General features: G+C 36.7%; 2 protein-coding genes across 2 annotated transcripts in view; both read right to left on the minus strand.

Moving 5' to 3' along the window:
- Positions 1-10,786, minus strand: part of LOC125664136 (endothelin-converting enzyme homolog) — a 51,976-nt gene extending 41,190 nt beyond the window's left edge. The window contains exon 1 of the mRNA XM_048896698.2: positions 10,544-10,786. The gene's annotated coding sequence lies outside the window, so the exon portion shown is untranslated. The remainder of the gene's footprint in view (positions 1-10,543) is intronic.
- A 9,137-nt stretch (positions 10,787-19,923) lies between these two features.
- LOC130047402 (uncharacterized) lies at positions 19,924-21,822 on the minus strand. The gene has a single exon (XM_056142325.1). The coding sequence runs from the start codon at positions 21,820-21,822 to the stop codon at positions 19,924-19,926; it is 1,899 nt and encodes a 632-aa protein (XP_055998300.1).
- Between the last annotated feature and the right edge of the window lie 518 nt (positions 21,823-22,340).

The raw sequence follows: 22,340 nt of genomic DNA on the forward strand, positions 1-22,340 counted from the left end.
TTCAATATCAATATGACTAATTAACCCAAGGGTCTGTGAAGGAAATTGAATTTGCACAACTTGGGCACATTTGCATATTGATCTAATTTAATGTGGCTCTGCTACTTTTTTTTTTTTTTTTTTTAATTCCCTATATATATGCATGTTCTCATGTAAATCTCTGAATCTCTATTGAAGCCCATCTCTTGTAGAACTTGAATGTGCACTACATAGGAATGCTTCCATATTAATATGCCTAACCATGGCCAGTGGTTTTTGATAGAAAGATTATACATATTCCAATGTCAAATTTTGATCCTATATCGAGACACCATCCTTACACCACCCACCCCCTGCTGGTCATGAGAAAAAGACTTGAAAATTTCCTCATATATTGCCATGCAAACATTTGACCTATTGTGGCACATACCCTAAAGGGCTGGTGATTTGAATAAATTGAATCTGCACTAACTGATGATGCTTGCATATTAACTACAAGCCTTAGGGTTGATTGTCCCAAAAAGTTGTAGACATGTTAATAATTTTCGAAATATGCATCAAATCCAACAGATTTTTTACATGAAAAAACTTTTACATATACTAAACAAAAAAGTAAAATTTGAAATAAGTGATAAAAAAGATGAATGAAATGTTCCTGAATAAAGAGATTCATATGCATTCTTGGCGCATGTACAACAAGAGGCCCACAGGCCTTATCGGTTACCTGAATACTAGTGAAAAGTATCACTACTTCAATGGGTTATGAAATCTAGAAAAAAAAATTCCTGTTCTGAATATCTAAGCTAATTAAATTCTAATGTTCAGCAACAGTATAAAACAAGATGTGTTCTTAAAACTTCACTGCCTTCAAAAGTGCATACACTGATGAAAGGCTTTATAAAATAATAGCTAGGTGTATTAACATTAAAACATCAAAAGATATGACTCCTAAAGTCATAACCCTGGGTTTTGATTGAAATTCACCATTTTTTGTACATCCTTTTCTGCTATTCCTAAGTATGCATTTAGATTTTATACAGTATCAGCAAAATTACACATTAACACTATATAAAAAGTTTGGTCCTGCCCTGGGGTCAGAACCCCTACTCCGGGGATCATCAAATTTACAATTTTGGTAGAAGCCTTCCTGTTCTCCATCAACATGCATTTAGTTTTTCTTACACATGTGCGATTCTTGAGAAGAAGACTTTTGAAAATTGGTCAATTTTGGGCAGTTTTTGCCCCGCCCCTAAGGCCCCAGGGGTGCAGGAATCCTGAAATTTAAAATTTATGTCCCCCTTGTTCCAAATATGCTTCATACTAAATATGAAAAGAATTGGAATGATAGTTATCAAGAAGAGGTTAAAAATGTTTATTGTTCACACATTTAATAACTGACAATTTTGGCCCCACCCTGATACCAAAACCCCTACCCCTGGGATCATTAAATTTACAATTTTGGTAAAGGACTACCTGCTCTTTCTAAATATCTATTCAGTTTCAATATAGTATCAACAGCACTAAAGAGGATGTTATTTACAATTTATGTTCCCCATGTCCCAAAGATGCTTCATACCAAATTTGAAAAGAATTTGACTGGTAGTTATCAAGAAGAAGTTAAAAATGTTCAATTGTTAACACATGACGGACGATGCACGATGACAACCAATTGCAATAGGTCACCTGAGTTTACTCAGGTGACCTAAAAATGTATAGATATTTTCTTTGTACCACTCAATTAGATGAAAGTAAATAGTTTCATGAAAGGTGAAGATAACAAACAGTGATCAATCTCACAACTCCTATCAGGGCTCGAAATTAGCGAGAAATACTCGCAAAATGCGAGTACATTTGAAAAATAGCGAGTAAAAATAATGGACACTCGAAAATCTTAGCGAGTGGTGATTTACAAACCATGATCGTATCGTATCCATTTTATACGGTGATGCGCTATTCGCTTTTCTCAAACTTGCATTCTGAATCATACAAACGCTTACATGAACGACCGATTTCAATAACCGTTTTTATCCGGATTTTTCTTTTATGATTTTTTAAGAAACTCGGAGTCAAACAAATGCTTTAGAGATCGAACATCACATATCGACATGTGCCACGAGTCCTATTCACCTATAGGGGTGATTAAATTGAATAATTCCAAGTATGATGTTTTTGTTATTCATTTATCTACAAAAAATATCGGAGTCTATGTTTTACCAAGTCTTCCAGTAGTTATTTTTATCAGAATCATGAGAATGTCCTATCTAAATTTATTGTCATATTGAGGTCGGGTTGTAGTGACGACACGGGTGCATTTCTCACCGCGTAAACGATTATCAAAAAAGTCATAGGACTCGTGATCATGCTGCTTATAAAACCATGAGTCCTGTATTCGCTTTAAAAAATCACTAGTGACAACCCTGATGTGGCATGAAATTGGAAGACTGGATCTAGACCTGCGGTAAACAAGTTGTGGATTAGACTGCTAGAGGTGCGATAATCAAGAGACCTAGACATTGCACCATATGACTTACGTAACTTAGTGTCTTGTCCAAATGCTGCCTGTTGACCCACTAGGCTCAGTAATGATGGGAAAAATCATTGATTAAAAAAAATATATATATAAAAAGAGCACTGTTTCATTATTTTTATTTTAGCTTGTAGGCTTTCATTTTAGCCTGTGCATTTTTTACCCACAGGCTAAAATTAGCCTGTGGTAGAAAAAGTTAATTTCGACCCCTGCCTATAAGCAATACAAAATAGATAGTTGGGCAAACATGGAACCATGGACACACCAGAGGTGGGATCAGGTGCCTAGGAGGAGTAAGCATCTCCTGTCAACCGGTCACACCTGTCGTGAGCCCTGTATCCTTATCAGGTAAACGAAGTTATCTGTAGTCAAAATCAGTGTACCAAGAACGACCTCACAATCGGTATGAAACATGTCAGACAGCATTTCATATTATTAATAAATATATCGCATTCAAATTTATGTCAATGGAATCATTGATGTTTTCCGCATAATATACTGGTTTAACAACTGCAACACGTCATAAATGGCAGAGAAGTAATGTCTTTTCTACCAAAGGCTAATTTCAGCCTGTGTGTATAAAATCCATGGCTACATTGAAAGCCTTTTGAAAAATTGATTTATTAAATAATATTAAGCTTTGTTTTTGGTGAGGAGACTGTTATACAAACAATGACATCCCAGCATTACACAATCACTTACTAACTCTGTATGATTCATTACACAATCACTTACTACGTATGTATGATTCATTACACAATCACTTACTACGTATGTATGATTCATTACACTATCACTTACTACGTATGTATGATTCATTACATAATCACTTACTAACTATGTATGATTCATTACACAATCACTTACTACGTATGTATGATTCATTACACAATCACTTACTACGTATGTATGATTCATTACACTATCACTTACTACGTATGTATGATTCATTACACTATCACTTACTACGTATGTATGATTCATTACACAATCACTTACTACGTATGTATGATTCATTACACAATCACTTACTAACTATGTATGATTCATTACACTATCACTTACTACGTATGTATGATTCATTACACAATCACTTACTACGTATGTATGATTCATTACACAATCACTTACTACGTATGTATGATTCATTACACTATCACTTACTACGTATGTATGATTCATTACACTATCACTTACTACGTATGTATGATTCATTACATAATCACTTACTATGTATGTATGATTCATTACACTATCACTTACTACGTATGTATGATTCATTACACAATCACTTACTACGTATGTATGATTCATTACACTATCACTTACTAACTATGTATGATTCATTACACAATCACTTACTAACTATGTATGATTCATTACACAATCACTTACTAACTATGTATGATTCATTACACAATCACTTACTAACTATGTATGATTCATTACACAATCACTTACTAACTATGTATGATTCATTACACAATCACTTACTACGTATGTATGATTCATTACACAATCACTTACTACATATGTATGATTCATTACACTATCACTTACTACGTATGTATGATTCATTACACAATCACTTACTACGTATGTATGATTCATTACACAATCACTTACTACGTATGTATGATTCATTACACTATCACTTACTAACTATGTATGATTCATTACACAATCACTTACTAACTATGTATGATTCATTACACAATCACTTACTAACTATGTATGATTCATTACACAATCACTTACTAACTATGTATGATTCATTACACAATCACTTACTAACTATGTATGATTCATTACACAATCACTTACTACGTATGTATGATTCATTACACAATCACTTACTACGTATGTATGATTCATTACACTATCACTTACTACGTATGTATGATTCATTACATAATCACTTACTACGTATGTATGATTCATTACACAATCACTTACTACGTATGTATGATTCATTACACTATCACTTACTACGTATGTATGATTCATTACACAATCACTTACTACGTATGTATGATTCATTACACTATCACTTACTAACTATGTATGATTCGGAACATATGGATGAATGACCTAAGCATTCAATCCTGAAAAAATTGTTAATATCATATTTTTTTCTAGGAAAAGACATCCAGGTGAATCTTAATATAAATTTTGGTGAATATGGGCCACCTATTAGTCAGGTTGGTCTAAATTAAATTTTAAAGTGACGCCATGAGGACATCACATATAATACATATACATTCAATCTATGATAAAGCTAAAAACAAAAAGAGGGGGGGGGGGGTATTTGTATATTGAATGTACAAAGTCATCCATAAATCACTTGTTAAGATTTATTCTCGCATTTATTAGACAAATCCTAGAATATTCTGATATTGTCTGTGATAACTGTTCAGAAAAAGAATCTAAATTCTTAGAAGATATTCAAGTTAAGCTGCTAGAGATGAAGCATTCCGAGAGTACTGCATGACACTGAATACAGTCACATACTGGCAGAAAAATCTTTTGATGAGAATAAAATGCATAATTCGTAAAAATTCAATTTAAAAATATGCCGGAGCACAGAGCATCCTCAGATTATTCTGCTACGAACCACACAATAACCTCCAAATGCCCCCCCCCCCTCCTTGGATGATATATGAACATATAAAATATAATATTCATAAAGTTGAGGGTTTTCTTAATCATACAACCACGGCCATGATGTAGTGTGAACGGAGACAATAAGCATGGATAGTGACAATGTGCACACACTTATTTGTATGTCCTGAATATACTAATCGTCTACATTCTTCAAGTCATACAAAAAAATATTACAACTTATGACCATCAACCTGTTCTTAAACAGCTACAGAATGGGAGTCCTGCATGATCATAGACTTCAAATCAATATTAAGCACATGCTTTTACTGCAACAACAAAACATTTTGTCTGGTAAACACCTATAATGTAAATGTATATCATTCAAAATCAGTATACAGTCAAATCTTGAGCTTGATGGAGTCGACTTGTACGAGCTAGGGTTCAAGATATTGATCAGAAGTTAAACTATGTATATAGTAAAGAAAATGTAGTTAAAACTACCAACTCATATTCAATTGACATATCCATGCATGGTGTTTGAGATATCAATGTTAAAGATACCAATTTAAAGTTCAGCCGTAATTTACTTTAATTAAAAGTCTTACAAACCAGTATTGTACATGTAGGTGCACTTCATGAAGTATGCCGACTTTAAGTGTCGCTGTTCATACCCTGATATATCTTAAAAAATAAAAGTTTATTTCTTAAATAACACCACAAGCATGGACACTCAAAACAATACCACCCATTGCGGAATTTGTAATATATCAGCAGGCTACACACTTGATTTTACATCTTAGTTTAAAAATTTATAAAATCCATATTACACCTCCTCCCTGTCACGCCAGGTCAGCGGTTTCTGTTTAGAGAAGATTTGGGATAAAAGGCATATATTGCAGATTTTACATGTGTGTAAATTCAGTGAATTCTGTATTAGGCCACACCAATTTGTAAAATAGTTCTTCGGATTTTCAAACAAAAAAAGTGAGGCGAGAGGGCGAAATTATTTTACAAATATTATTTTTAATTTTGGAGATAAAAATTATGAGGCGAGCGAATACAAGAAATATAAATATTTTTAATTGAATTAAGTGTGATTTTAAAAAGCGGGCGCCTAAAAATAAAGATCTAAAATCATCAGATATCATTTGTTTACCACATAAACTTAATATTTTTCAACTTTGTTGATATAGTTTACAATAAATAAGAAGTATTTCAGGTTTCAAAGACTTATTTTCTTTATACCTAATACATGTACTTTGCAACATTAACTGATAAGGTCTTTTTGAAGCATTTTATTTAAGTTTCATTTCTACAAACTTTCGATTCAGAGATATGCATATTGCTAGGGACACATCCAGTTTTGACATTCATTGCAAATGCAATATCCATTGCATCGCTTTGAGCATTTTCTTGAATTTTGATATGACATCACCAAACCTTTTGTGAATTTGTCGTTAACTGTCGGTCCGGTTTAAAATAGTCATCGATCAGTACCCCTTGCTTGTTAGGTCACCTGAATTCATTCAGGTGACCTATTGCTATCTGTTTTTGTCCGTCGTCGTTCGTCATGCGTCGTGCGTTAACATTTGAACATTTTCAGCTTCTTCTCTGAAACCCCTGAACCAATTTCAACCAATTTTGGCATATAGCATCTGTGGGTGGAGGGGAACAAAAATTGTGAAATTCGTGGTCCCTGCCCCCCTGGGGCCTGAGGGGTGGGGCAAAAACCATCAAAATGAGTGTAATTTTAAAAAATCTTCTTCTTTACTCCTGGACATCAAGAAGCCAAACTGTGGGCATAATTATAATGAGCGTTGAGCCCTCTACCAAAATTGTGAAATTCATGGCCCCTGGGGCAGGGGTTTTTGTGTTAGGGTGGGGCTCTATTGGTCATATAGTGAAAATGTAGAAAATCTTCTCTGTCTCTGGGTATTAAGTAGACAAACTGGTAATGATGAGCAAGGATGCCTCTTTATACCCCCCGCAACAAGTTGTGGTGGGGTATACTGGAATCGGGTTGTCCATCTGTCCGTCCGTCCGTCCGTCTGTAGACGTAATGGTTTCCGGGCTCTAAAGCATTATCCTTTCCACCTACCGTCACCATATCATATATATGGACTACCCATGGGATGAAGATGTTCCCTATCGATTTTGGGGTCCAAAGGTCAAGCACACTGGACATCGAAGTAGCAATATGGTTTCCGGGCTCTAAAGTGTTATCCTTTCCACCTACAGTCACCATATCATACATATGGACTACCCATAGGATGAAGATGTTCCCTATCGATTTTGGGGTCAAAAGGTCAAAGGTCAAGCGCACTGGACATTGAAGTAGCAATATGGTTTCCGGGCTCTAAAGCGTTATCCTTTCCACCTACAGTCACCATATCAAACATATGGACTACCCATGGGATGAAGATGTTCCCTATCGATTTTGGGGTCAAAAGGTCAAAGGTCAAGCGCACTGGACATTGAAGTAGCAATATGGTTTCCGGGCTTTAAAGCGTTATCCTTTCCACCTACAGTCACCATATCAAATATATGGACTACCCATGGGATGAAGACGATCCCTATTGATTTTGGGGTCAAAAGGTCAAAGGTCACGCACACTGGGCATTGAAGTAGCAATATGGTTTCCGGGCTCTAAAGCGTTATCCTTTCCACCTACAGTCACCACATCAAACATATGGACTACCCATGGGATGAAGATGTTCCCTATCGATTTTGGGGTCAAAAGGTCAAAGGTCATGTGCACTGGACATCGAAGTAGCAACACTCAGAAAAGAGGTAATTTATACCTATTACCAACACCCTTTGGGAGATTGGGGTAAGCGGGGGGTATTCTTAGTGAGCATTGCTCACAGTACCTCTTGTTAAAAATTGTGAAATTCATGGCCCCTGGATCAGGGTTTCTGGTGCTAGGGTGGGGCTCTATAAGTCATATAGTGAAAATGCATTATTTCTTTGAAAATCTTCTTCTCTGTCTTTGGGTATTAAGTAGACAAACCAATAGCATGGTTATGATGAGCAAGGATGCCTCTTTCAAAATTGTGAAATTCATGGCCCCTGGGTCAGGGGTTCTGGTATTAGGGTGGGGCCCTATTGATCATATAGTGAAAATGCATTTTATTTCTTTGAAAATCTTCTCCTCTGCTGCTGGGTATTAAGTAGACAAACTAATAGTATGATAATGATCATCAAGGATGCTTCTTTCAAAACTGAAATTTATGGCCCCTGGGTCAGGGGTTCTGGTGCAAAGGCGGGGCTGACCACATAGCTATTCAATGTTTCTTCCATCCAAAAGTAAAATTCTTATATTTAAACACAAATCTAATTCAAACATTGGAAGGTTGTTACATGATACTCAGGTGACCTATAAGGCCCCTGGGCCTCTTGTTGTAAGAGGCGAATAAATGGGGCGGTCCTTCAGATAGGACTGCAAAAACTGAGATCCTTGTCACAGCAGGTTTGGCACGATAAAGATCCCTCAGTGCCATAAGCGCTGAGCATAGGCCTAAATTTTGCAGCCCTTCACCGGCAATGGTAACGTCTTCATGTGAGTGAAATATTCTCAAGAGAGACTTCAGTCAATATATAGGCTAATCAAACAATCAATCATATGCTATCAATGTTCTCTAAATAGTGGCATCGAATAGCGCTTCAAAAGTTTCATCGGCTTCCAGTTCGATTCCAGCATAAGGAACAACTTCCAATCCAGTGTTATGAAGTATCGTACATATTCAGATAGACATCATGAATAACTTAACCGTATTACACTGTTAGGACATTTCTCGAGAGCCCGCGCTTCTGTCATTTGTCAGCATATACATCAAGGTTATTTGTGCGCTTGTTGTAAAAACTAAAAAAAATATTTACGGATATTTTTGAACACGCGGGCGGATATTATTTTTTGATAATATTATAATTTGGATTTGTTACAAATAGAAGCGGCGAATCCGACGAACTAGATTACAAATTGGCATGGCCTTAAGATAACGTGTGTGCTGTACTAGCAGGTAGATATACTTCACTCGTCTTATAATACATGTATATATATATATGTCAGTATACAGTAAATTTCTGAATATATATGCAAGGAGTTTATTTTCATGTAATTACGTGAGAAGCATCATTTACAAAATAAATTCATTTGCTTCCATTTTTGAATTGCTAAGATATGTACATGTAAAAATTCTTGATCAAGAGAACACTCGCGAATTCATGTTCTCGGAATTTGATGTCTCTAAGTCATTTCAAGAAAATTAAGTACTCATAGACACAGTAATAAATCTCGATTATCACTCATTAATCAAAGTCATGTCCCTTAGCTGCCATCTTGCAAAACTCATCTTTTACCTTTGATGGCTTTTGTACCAATCTAATTAAAATCAGATCCTAGGATATGCTCACAATCGCTATAATAGGATCTGACATAACCCCATAGGGGGTCATGTCTGCATCATTGACCTTTCGCTTGGAGTATCAGCCATGCAGATTACGCCATACAGACAATGATGGCTATTTAGGCGGTTCCTGGCAATTCGTAAACAAATTGATGTAATCTCTCTCCCACGAAGTTTATTCCACACTGTAAAATTGTATATTCTCGCATAACGAATTTTAAATTTTCGCAATAATGCCTAATCTATTCTGTTCATACAAACAACAAAACGTACGATATGAAATACACCCAAATTGATTTAATTGTGAATTCCGATTTATGTATAAATAGGATGGGTACGATTTGAATAGTTTTCAAGATGGTTTACTTAAATAACGCGAGGAATATAACGCCAGTCGACGTCAACAGTGCATTGTGACGTCGCATCTGGCTGCGATATGTTTTCTTTCAAACCAAACAATCTCAACCACTTTCCTTGAATAATGCGAACACCGACGATTTCAAAGCCGATGCGCTGATTGGCTGACATAAAGTTCATCTGAACATGACCCCTAATCGGGTTATGTCAGATCTACTTACGCAGAGTATACGGCGTGGATCTAAGAAGTCTGATTTTAATTAGATTGGCTTTTGTACATTCCCTATATCCTAGGTAGTTTTTCTTTTCCTTCAGGCTTAGAATACATTTTTTTTAAAGATACATTGCATTCATTGCTGTGTTGCCCCCAAATGAGGAACCATTAGGAAAAATTAGTACAATACCTTTAAAATTTCACAACTAAATTCAATTAGAAAGATTGGATAGTGTAAAGTAGGGGTGGGGTCATTTTTCCAAACTTATTCTCTGATGATCAACGAAGGGAAGTAAGAAAATTAAAACTGACAGTTTGTCTACAACACATCAACAAGAAACTTTAATCTGTCTCATAGAAATATTCCGTGTTTCATTAATCATATATCCGACGCTGTTTCATATTATTTCTATTATCATTATTATTACTAACTTTATTCTGTGTTTTAATACATACCTGTTGAAGTGGTGATGGTCGTTTGGCTTCGTGATAAGAAGCACATCGACAAGCAGCAGACACCCTGGGATCACCGAAAATATCACTAAGACACAAGTTCTAGGTTATATGGTATTATAGTCATCATAATTTTATAACTTTGTGTTATGAATTGTTGCTTTTTAAAGCACTGTTATAGTTTTAGGGATTTTTGTTTAGAATATGAAGTAAACATTTCCACCATCATGGATTTGAGAATTTTGTACTCCACACCCGATTTTAAACACAGTAAATACAATTTTGCCTTGCATAGAATCATATGTTCTAGAACACGTGTTCTATGTTATGACTTAAATTAAAGCCACTACCATTGGTTACTATTTTTATCATTCAACCTGTAAAACAGGTATTCAAGCAAAGTACGATCTTCCGCATTCGAAGGCTTTTCTTTGCCGCATTTACACCCCCCCCCCCCTCCCACAGTTTGCACAAAGTTACGATATTGTTTTAGTTATGAAAGTATCATGTGCTTCTACTATTATGTATTTTTTTTATTATTACAGATGAAGTTGAAATGAAAACTGTAATATATTAAATGCGAGCATATATAAGCGCTTCTTTCTCCTAACGTGTTGTTATATTGTAAATAATTTATGTTCGTTTGAGTGGAACGCCTACTGAACAAAGGATTTAAACAGTGGTGTAATTGAATTGAACCTATCTTACTTTTTAAAAATATACTGACAGCCCAACTAAACTTTGAAAATCATGTGTCATTAAATGTTTCCGGTACATCATACTGGTATAACTGGCGCGAATGTAGATATGTAGGACTAGAGACAATCTGATTAAAATAATGTCGCAGGATCAAAGATCTGATTTTAATTAGATTGATAGGAGAGAAGAAAGTCTTTGGCTGAACTGGGAATCGAACCCGGGACCCTGCAAATACTAACTCTAACCACTGAGCTACCCAGGCCGATATCCACCAGGGGCGGATCCGGGAATTGCGGTGACGGGGGCGCCATTTAATTAAGCCCTGTTGGGGGCTCAGGGGGTAAAGCCCCTGCAAGCTCCTGGATTTAACAGATTTTATAGGGCTTGAAATATGTCTCGATCCTATTTAGTCATTTGTACTATTTTCTATCATATTAATAAAATGACGCAAATTTTATGGGTTTTTGGAAAAAATTAAGTTCTCCTAATAAAATAACAACTCCGCCAATGACGGTCCCAAGCCCGGGTGCAAGAGGAGGAGGGTTGTGCGTGAGGCTAGCTCCCTCACCACGTAAAAAAACTGTTGCTACAGAAACCGAAGCAGCTGATCGCACTATTGATGTTTTGAGCGGACGAATAGACCCTTTGCCTCAACAACATATGAAGAGAAATAGTGAAAGCCAGCAGGAAGCTATTTCTCCGAAATCATCTAATAAAATAATTCAAGAAATCAACAGATTTTGAGATTTATTTCTCCGGGAGTGGAAGAAATTATTGCTTCTTTTATTGTTTAGTACATTTTTCTAAACAAGATACCACGATTGACCTTAAATTTGAAAATTTTAAGGGGGCGACGGCTGATGTCACTGTCCACGGTCCGTCACTGTCCACGGTCCGTATAGCCCCAACTACTATATTCCTCCCTTCTTTAATTTGTCTTCGCCCTCGAAGACACCCACAACCCAGATTCTTTTTCGCCCCTGGCAGGACTTGAAATCACCTGCAAGTCCAGGAGTGGTCATGCAGCGGCACCAAATGTTGCACTATTTTTTTTATTTTTTTGCTGGAACGGGAATCGAACCTGGGACATTACTAGTCAGATGCTCTATCCATGGAACTACCCATGCCGATATCCACGGTTTGTATAGCCCTAATTACTACATTCCTCCCTCCTTAATTTGTCGCCCTCGAAGACACACAACCCAGATTCTTTTCGCCACTGGTAGGACAACCTGAAGGCCAGGGGTGGTCAACGGCACCAAATGTAGTATTTAGAAGAGAGGAGGAAATCTTTGGCTGGACTTGGAATCGAACCGGGAACCCCTGCACTGAGCTACATTAACCCAGGCCGATATCCATGGTCTGTATAGCCCTAATTACTACAGTTTTTAGTATTTTCATCACGTATGTTTTACCAGCAGTGGACAAGGTTATGATATCTTATTCTACGATGGCCGATATCAGTCTGGCAGTACAGTTTCTAAATCTTTTTGGAGTTTGTACACGTTTACAAGATGTACACTGGACATGTACGGCAAACGGGCTTTCCTATATTTCATGATGAAGGGGTCGGGGGAAATCCCTTATCTATTAAATATAGCAAATTCTACTCATCAACTGCTTTAAGGAAAGTCCGTGCTTTTACGTATCCGGTTTTAAATTTTAAACACCGACTAGAAAGTTCCAGTTATAACTTCTTTGTCTGATGTTTGTAGTTTACGAGAACTGTACGAGTCAAATTTAGCATTCAAATGTGAATCTTAGATATATTTACCATAAATTATTATAGTATCAAGTCCTCACTAGCTCCAATGGTACAAAGCAATGTAATATCTACATTGATCTCTAAAAGGCTCATAGCTTGCAATCTAAGCCTGAACAAGTTAAAAATCATACATAGGCGTGACCCTCACAGTGGAATTCAAACTGTTTTTAGTGAGTTTGTGTTTGGTTCAAAGAAACCCAGAATTATAAATCCTCAGAAAATCATCAGCAAAGTTGTTGAATATTTGAACTCTTCTTCACAAGTACTTTCAAGAAACAAAATTATTTGTACATGAGCTGTAGTTGCTAGAATCTACACATATGTTACATTATATTTATTTTTTCTATAAGTATGAGATAGCATGTAGGTATTTTTAAGTATGATATGATTGATAGCCAAACAAAAAAAAGAATAACACACACACCAAAAAAAAAATGTGAGAAAAAGGAAGGGGAGGGGGTGCGCCCCCCCCCCTCCTCCCTCCTTGTGTTCTAATTGTCTGGTAGGACAAAATTTTCAGTATGTTTTACATATATATATATATATTGTCATATTCTGTTAATCTTGATTTTAAGATTGTATTTGCTGTTACAATTTACTATTTTCAAAGTGTGCAAAGAATAATTGTAAAACTTAAATTCAAAAATGGGGGTTTGCGTATTCAAGAGACCATTTTGCAAAATATCTCTGGTCAACTATGGTAAAATATGTTTTTTTGTTAACCTTAGATATAATTCTAAATATTTTTAAAGAAAAACTGGCATGTAAACAATTTAGATTTTGAGAATTTTTCAAAATTGCGATATTCTGTGATTTTTTTCTGAAGGATGTGAGCAGATTAAACAGCAATTGTGTATGTTTTCAATTGAATATCTTTAAAAATTCTCTCAATAAATGAATAGCTATTGGTTTTTATATATTATAGCTTAATATGATGTGCTTTGGTGCATATTTTTAATAAAACATGAGATCATGCATTCTAGTGTTAAAATTTGGCTTTTGCATTTGGGGGTATATTAGCTGCAATAATGTAGCCCTCTCTGATTTTTATTTTTTTTTTTTATTTTTTTTTAAGGGAGAGGGCTACAACTCCTTAGGATCTCCGTAATGGTGCAAATGCGGGAGTGATTCACTCCCGCAACATTTGCGCTCATTCTAAACATTTCCTGACTTTCTTTACGTAAATAAAATGATATTCTATGTTTCTTAGTCAATATATAAATTTACAACCTGCAACTTTAGATTTGTGAGGCTCTATTCTACCGTTTTCAACAATTTCGATAAATCCCAGTTTCTCGATTCATATTTATGCGCCATGTTTGATGTACTGAAGTTTCAACTTCCGGTTGTCAAGTCATTTGCATATGCCATATAAGGTGGTATTTACATCAATGGACAAGTGTGGAGGCGAAAGCTATTTCGTCGGTATTGAGAAGGTTTGAATTTAATATCAAGTTAAAGACCGAACAGCAGAGTGTAAATTCTTTCTGCAACAATATGATTTTCTTTCCTTTGTCGAAGTGGCTCGAGTAACTACATTTTCGCGCTGATTGTCAATGTTTAGGCTTTTCATTAGATCCACCTACGAGATCTCGCGATAACAAGCATGGCGGAGCAGACGAAGAATTTTGCATACTGTACATTATATTTAATGAAAAACACCTTTATTAGACATGCCCGAGCACAAAGTTGGTACTCCTTTTGGTGTAAACAACATTTGGGACTAATACACAGAGTTTATTATCGGTTATTCATAAAATTATTTTGCACCATTACGGAGATCCTATGGAATTGTAGCCCTATCCCGAAAACGTCAGAATAAAAAAAAAATTGGATTGGGCTACATTATTGCAGCTAGGGGTATATATGCTCTGTAGCACATAGTATAAAAATAAACCTGCAAAGGTATGTCTAATATGGGTTTTTTAGTTAGTTTATGAGTTGTTAAAGTTATTTAAATGGAAAAAAAAATTGATTGACAGAAATTTCTAATAGGATTTACCTACCTTTTAAATCAATTCACAAAATTAATGAAATACTGTGAACGGAACAAATGACATACTGTGAATGGAACAAATGACATACCGGGTACTGTGAACGGAACAAATGATATACTGTGAGCGGAATGCATTTCTTGATCACTACAGCGTATTAGAAAAAGCGATTGGAGGCAACTTGCATCGTGGATTTTAAAATGTACAGGTACATGTAGTGTACATTTAGAATCTACAAACACGCTCCCAAACTGCACACAATCCTTCAGTTTTTCAGTGAAACCACACACCATATGAAGAACACAAGTGATGGAGATGTACTTCAAGAAATTCAAAACAAACATTCTGAAGAGGGGCTATATATAATGAAATTAATCAACGCATACAAGTGGCACTTGATATATGTAACTATATCATATATATATATATATATATATATATATATATATATATGGTGTGTCCAGGGGTCCGTGTTTGCCCAACTATCTATTTTGTATTGCTTGTAGGAGTTATGAGATTGATCACTGTTCGTTATCTTCACCTTGCATAAATATATATATATATATATATATATATATATATATATATATAATTTTATATATATATATATATATATATATATATAATTTTATATATATATATATATATATATATATATATATATATACGGGGCTCGAGTCACTCTTTATCAGGTGTGAATAAAGGCAAAAACCTTGTTTTTGTCCCAAGATACAACAATGGAATTCGAAAAATAAAACAAAAGCTTTTAGAATTCCGGACCCCCCCCCCCCCCCCCCCGAGAGAAGTTCTATTTTATCGGTGTTGTAGCATAGAATCCCCCCCCCCCCCTGTCTTCGCATAGACTTTCCCTCCGGAAAACGGGCCCGGGGGAGACATTTCCCCGGAAAGATGGGCCTGACATAGAACTTCCCCTAGGAAGAATTAACCTAGGCCCAATCCTCCCTTCCTAGGAAAAACCGTCCCAGTATAGATATTCCCCCTAAATGACAGTACGCCCCCCCCCCCTTCTTACATTTTAGTTATGTATCCGTTTCCAGTTCCATTACTAAAATTCTCTAGCTTATCTATACCCATAATAATAACTCTTATTGTTTTGGGATTTTTTATTTAGAGCAGGGTCTTGTGCATCCTGAACAATCATCTTATGATTTTTTTAAAAAGGAAATTATTCAAATCGCGTAATGGTATATCAAAATTCATTCAGACATCTCAAGTCTTTATCATTATTTACTAGTATCTAACATTTGAAATAGTGAAGTTGGGAAGAAGTTAATGTTTTTTAAATTTAAAATTTGGAATTTTTAAAAATAAATGAGAAAATTAGATTACTTTTATTAATTCAATTAAAGAGAGCAATAATTGAATTGATGACATCTTAATGTTAATTTGGCGCTCCATAGACGTGTCTATACCGGAAGTTATGTTTAACCGTGGCGCGTCAATCGTAACGCACGGGAGATTACTCGTCAAGATAATACTGGATAGGTCTATTAAAATTTAAAGAAAACAATGCAAGATATTTTACTTCACTGTGTAACGTAGATCATAGAAAATATATGACGTCACAATCAAATGACGTAGCAGTAGTGCGAGACAGAGAAATCTCACATGGCTGTCTCACATGGGTAAAGTCAATCTCACATTGGTGATAATGAAAGGTGAAGATAAACGAAGAGTGATCAATTACATAAATTCTAATATTATACGGTGTGACCGTTGGACCGAGCGAAGCATAAAATGGTCATAGGCGTGTCCCAAGTGATAATCAATATTCCGTTAAGTACGATAAATCATAATTCATTTAAAAATGTATTTTATTTATGAAATTCCCCTTGCGTTAAACGCCCAGTAAAATCTAATTATTATATAGCTAATAAATAGTCTATTATAGCGAGCCAGCGCGGAGCGCTGGCTCGTACTGCGAGCTCTAATGACTAGAGCGCGGGAAGTAATCCGAGCTAAATCTCAACCTCTAACAAGAACTTTTTTTTGACGCCAATCCCAGAAGTCCCTCGTACAAAATGGCGGATGGTTCGATTCGTAAAATAATAATAATAAAAATCTTTGAAGTATTACAAACCTTTCTTATTTGAAAGGAAAGGATGACAATCATATTCTTCCCCCTTTCTTTTTCTTTTTAAAATATTGTCTAAAGAAATGTAAACAGTCACGTCACAACTACCAGGCTACGTCACAACACGCTCGTTGAATTTCCCGCTAAACTGGTTCCTACATTGGCGAGAAGAGCAAGACAGTAATCCTACGTATTGTTTTCAATATAATTTTTTTGAAAATGTATTCAGATATGCTGCGCTCGCCCCAACGGTCACACCGTAATTATATTAAAATCTAGAGAATGTTTGCGTTCAATATCCTGAGAATTTATTGAACGCTAACTTTTTCATTGCGTAAATTGTATGCGTCCGAAACATTCCGAGTATGAGCGTTCAATATTGACGTTACCGTAACGACGTAAACAAGCCAAAATGGCAGACGACGGTCCTCCGAATCTGACAGAGCCGGTATTTGATATTTATTTAAGCAAAATGTTTTACTGTACATAAATTATGATGTCCCCATTTACAAAATCAGTTTGCTTCATGCATTAATGACGGGTTAAATATTGAACAGTTAAGAAATGCTACAGGGTTATTTAACTTATATTGGTGAATATTGGCACGAGTTGGCTGTGAAAATGCACGAGCTTGCGAGTGCATTTTGACAGCCAACGAGTGCCAATATTCACCGATATAAGTTCAATAACCCTTTTATTATATAGCTGAAGTATTTAGTTGTTAAATTATATCCCCTTTCACTCAAACTACTCCAAAATAGATGAACATTCATCAATATTGGCAGTGTGTAATAACAGCACACATTTGTTAACTGTAAACCGTGCATTGTGACGTCCCATTTAGCCAATCGGAACCCACGAGCTTGCCCATGCCAAGAAACATACTACCCATAGTCCTCTGCGTCTTCTCTGGCGGAAGTTTGGCCAAGAAATTCTTAGCAAAATCTCCGGTATAGAAAAACCGTTATAAATCAGTGACCGCAATTAAGAGATAAGCGACGGCTGCTATTAATCAGCATGTAATATGGCCCTATTGAAGCCAACGAATTCAGACCGGACGGGATTTCTTGGCATGCGGTCAAGATTTTTGTGTATTCAACCAAAACACTCAAATAACCCCATACCGGCTCATTTGGTAATTTTTGAAAATTATTTTTGCACATTAATGGCAAAAATTACAAATTGTGACCCCCCCCCCCCCCTGCGCTTAATCACATATTTTGAATGAATTTGTAATTTATCACATGTTTAAATTGATGCCAATAACGCGCTAATGCCGAATAACGCTGTTGGAAATGCTCATTGTTACCCTCTCGTCTGCCGACACCGCAAAAACAACATCCTACGCAGAATTTTCGAAAGTTTGTACCCGCAAACAAGACTACGCTTTTCACATGTGTGTAAACAGCCTGAGTGCACTTAAGTAGCCTCAGCTACCAACATCAAATAGTTCCTTTGTATACAACTGATTATTTCCGAAAATTACACAAAATTTCCTAATCAGGGGTACAAAAATTAAGAGAAAAGAAGAGGAAATGAGAAGAATCGCGCAGGGGAAAAAATCATTCTTTTAAATTCTAAATTTTTAGTATTAAAATTTGTATTTGTTAAATAAATACTTACCTTTATAAATTTAGATATTCACCTGCTTGCAGTCTTGTATCGGAAAAAAACCATGTAATAAAAAAGCACCCTTTGTGACCCGCCACCTCTGACATGCTCAGAAACCAACATCCGGTATCATCTATTCTTTGACATAAAACAAAAAATTAGAAGGGGGATGAAGGGGAGGTGGGTTGGGACCTCTGATTTATAAAGGTAAGTATTTATTTAACAAATACAAATTTTAATACTAAAAATTTAGAATTTATCACAATAAATACGTTACCTTTATAAATTTAGATAAGCAGAATTCAAAGTAGAGCTGAATCCCCCTGAGATTGGCAACTAGGAGGAAAAACCACTTTTTGAGCTGAAACTAGAGGTCCAAGCGAGAACAAACTGTCACTATGAAGGGGCATAGATCTAAGGTAATGGTTATAAAAGGTACTATCAGACCTCCAATAACCAGCTGACATGATTTCCGACATAGAGGAGGAATTGAAAATAGCCCAGGAGCAAGACAATGCTCTAATTTCATGTGCCTGAACTTGAACACGAGACAAGGCTTCTGGAGATGAAGATTGGTAAGCCATCTTAACAGTATGACAAAGCCAAGTAGAAATAGTCTTAGCCGAAATATCCTTTAGACCTTTCTTAATAGGAATGAAAAGTCTAGTAGAACCAGTAGGTCTGAGCGTTGACGAAACAGAAATATATTTCTGAAGTGTACGCACTGGACATAAATCCTGATTACCTAATGATTTAGGTAGAGCAGGAATAACAATAGGTCCAGAACCTTTGTCTGATAACTGATTCTTGGCTAAGAAAGATGGATCTGTCAACAGAGTAACTGAAGAATTATCTGCAGAAAATCTGAGACAAGAATCTGCAATGGAGAAAGCATGAATCTCACTCCTTCTACGACCAGAAGCTAAAGCTAATAAAAAACAGCACTTCAAGGTCAAAAACTTAAAGGAAGCTAAAAATAAAGGTTCGAAAGGAGGAAATTGTAAAGTCCTAAGAACCAAAGCTAAATTCCAGGATGGAACCAGCCTACGTTGTCTAGGTCGTTCCAAACAAAAATTCTTGACCATGAGGGACAAGAACTCATTCTTCCCAAAATCAGGACCTCCTGACAAAGCTATAGTTCTGGATAAAGCTGAACGATAGCCCTTAATAGTAGAGGGAGAGAAACCTTTGTCTTCAAACAGATAAACTAAAAACTCAGCTAACTGTTGGACAGTAACTGCGAGAGGATCAATTTCCTTTGAACGACACCAAGAACAGAAGATGTTCCACTTAGAGTCATAAATTGCTCCTGTAGATTTTCTGACTGAACTAGAGATACGTTTGGCTGCTCTGTCAGAAAAGCCATCCTGTCTGAGAGATTCCCTGACAGTAACCATGCGTGTAGATGGAGGTTGGAAAGATTCTGATGAACTTTCCTGCCTTTGAATTGAGACAAAAGATCTTTCCTGAGAGGAAGCAGAATTGGTCTCGCACAACACAGTTGAAGAAGATCTGGAAACCAAGATTGTTTTGGCCATGCTGGAGCAATAAGAATGGTCTTGCAAATTTCTACCCTGATTTTGTGTAAAATCTTGGGAAGGAGGCGAAAAGGAGGAAACATGTAAGAAAACATCCCCTTCCAATCGAAAGACATTGCATCCACTGCTAAAGCTTTGTTGTCTGGAATCGGAGACACAAACGTTGGCAGTTTGCAATTCAGATGCGTAGCAAAGAGGTCTATATGAGGACGATCCCACTTGAGACAGATCTCCTGAAAGACTGCTGGATGTAACTCCCATTCTGTATTCACTGGATGCAGTGACCTTGAGAGAGCATCCGCTACTAGATTCAGATTGCCAGGAACATGCCTGACTGACAAGCGAATTCCCAGGGAACGGCAAAACAACAGAATTTCTTTGCACAGAAGGTAAAGAGACTGAGAATGTGTGCCGCCCTGATTCTGCAGATAAGCCACTACTGTTGTATTGTCTGTGGCTATCATCAGAGATTGACCCTGAACAAATTGGGAAAATTGTTTCAATGCCAGAAGAACAGCCCGCATCTCCAGTAAATTGATGTGTTCTGTCAACTGGAGACCGGACCATATACCTGATGCCTCTCTGCCCTCCAGGGTAGCTCCCCAGCCTGTCAGAGAAGCATCTGTAAACGGGGTCATAGAAGGAACTGGGGGGTCTAGCGAGCAACCTATCATAACATTCTCTCTCACTGACCACCACAGAAGATGAGGATACAATCTGGGAAGAATGGGAATAACAGCTTCCCACTGTTGTGAGGCTGGTACCCAAAATTCCAGAAGATACCACTGAATGGGGCGAATATGAAGACGACCTAAAGGTACTATGTCCATCAGAGAAATCAGAAAACCTATCAGTTGTAGAAACTGGCGAGCTGAAGCCTGTTTGGCTGAAAGTAGTTGATCCAACAGATACTGAAGCTTGAGAAATTTCTCCTCTGGAGGAAGAACTATCCCAAGATCTGTTCGAAATTGTTCCCCTAGGAAAATGAAACTCTGACTGGGAACTATCTCTGATTTTTCCCAAGAAATAAGGAAACCCAGCTTCAACAGAAGATGAATAACTCGATGAGTATGTTGATGAAGAAGGTTGAAAGAAAAATTCTTGATCAGAGAATCGTCTAGATATGTATGGATGAAAATGGACTGGGAGTGTAGATACGCAACCACTGTTTGAAAAATTTTTGTGAACACTAGTGGAGCAGTAGATAGGCCAAAAGGCATTGCCCTGAAAGCATATACCTTGCCCTCCCAGACCAGACGAAGAAACTTCCGATAAGCCGGAGCTATAGGGACATGAAAATAAGCATCCGTCAGATCTAAAGAAGACGTCCACATCCCTGTATGGAGAGAGGTTCTGATCGACCTGTTGGTCTCCATTTTGAAATGTGGAATCACCAGATACTGATTCAGAAAAGAGAGGTCCAACACAGGTCTCATTTGTCCATTCTTTTTGGGTACAAGAAAGAGACGAGAGTAGAACCCCCAACCTAGAGGTGGACTTACTTCTTCCAATACATTCTTTTGGAGAAGTAGAGACACTTCCTCTTGTAACAACAGATTTTTCCACGGGTCTCTGGTCATAGAAAATTCCAGAGGAACCGCAGAGAGAGGAGGCTGTTCTCGAAATTGAAGCTCTAAACCCCTCCGTAGCACAGAAAGAACCCATTTGTCCGAAATGAGACGGGACCAATGAGGAAGAAAAAGAGAGAGGCGTCCTCCCACAGGAAGATGAGGAAAGGGAACACCTACTTCCTCGGAAAGAGTGGATTGTGCTACAGGAGGGGGGGGAGGCATCAAAACTGAGATTTCTTACCCTTGGCTACTTTGGGTTTTTTATTATTAGATCCCGAAGCCGATGGGAAAGAACGATGCTCATTACTTCTCTTAAGATTATTTGAACCTTGCAGAGAAGAGCCAGATTTAGTAGCACCTTGAGACTTACTTCTAGAAGAGTCTGATTTAGAAGAACAAGAAACACGCCTAGAACTACCATTGTTGAGTTGTACATCTACTTTAACAGTAGGAGGTTCTTTGTGTAATTCCTCTTGTAATTTGCGTAAAGAGATGCCAAATAACTGCTCTTTATGAAGAGGAGAAAA

The sequence above is a fragment of the Ostrea edulis genome, chromosome 1 (assembly GCF_947568905.1).
Source record: "Ostrea edulis chromosome 1, xbOstEdul1.1, whole genome shotgun sequence".
Taxonomy (NCBI): domain Eukaryota; kingdom Metazoa; phylum Mollusca; class Bivalvia; order Ostreida; family Ostreidae; genus Ostrea; species Ostrea edulis.

Excerpts from the sequence above, each read along its gene's own strand:
- LOC130047402 (XM_056142325.1), bottom strand. The coding sequence starts at position 21,822 with ATGACCAGAGACCCGTGGAAAAATCTGTTGTTACAAGAGGAAGTGTCT.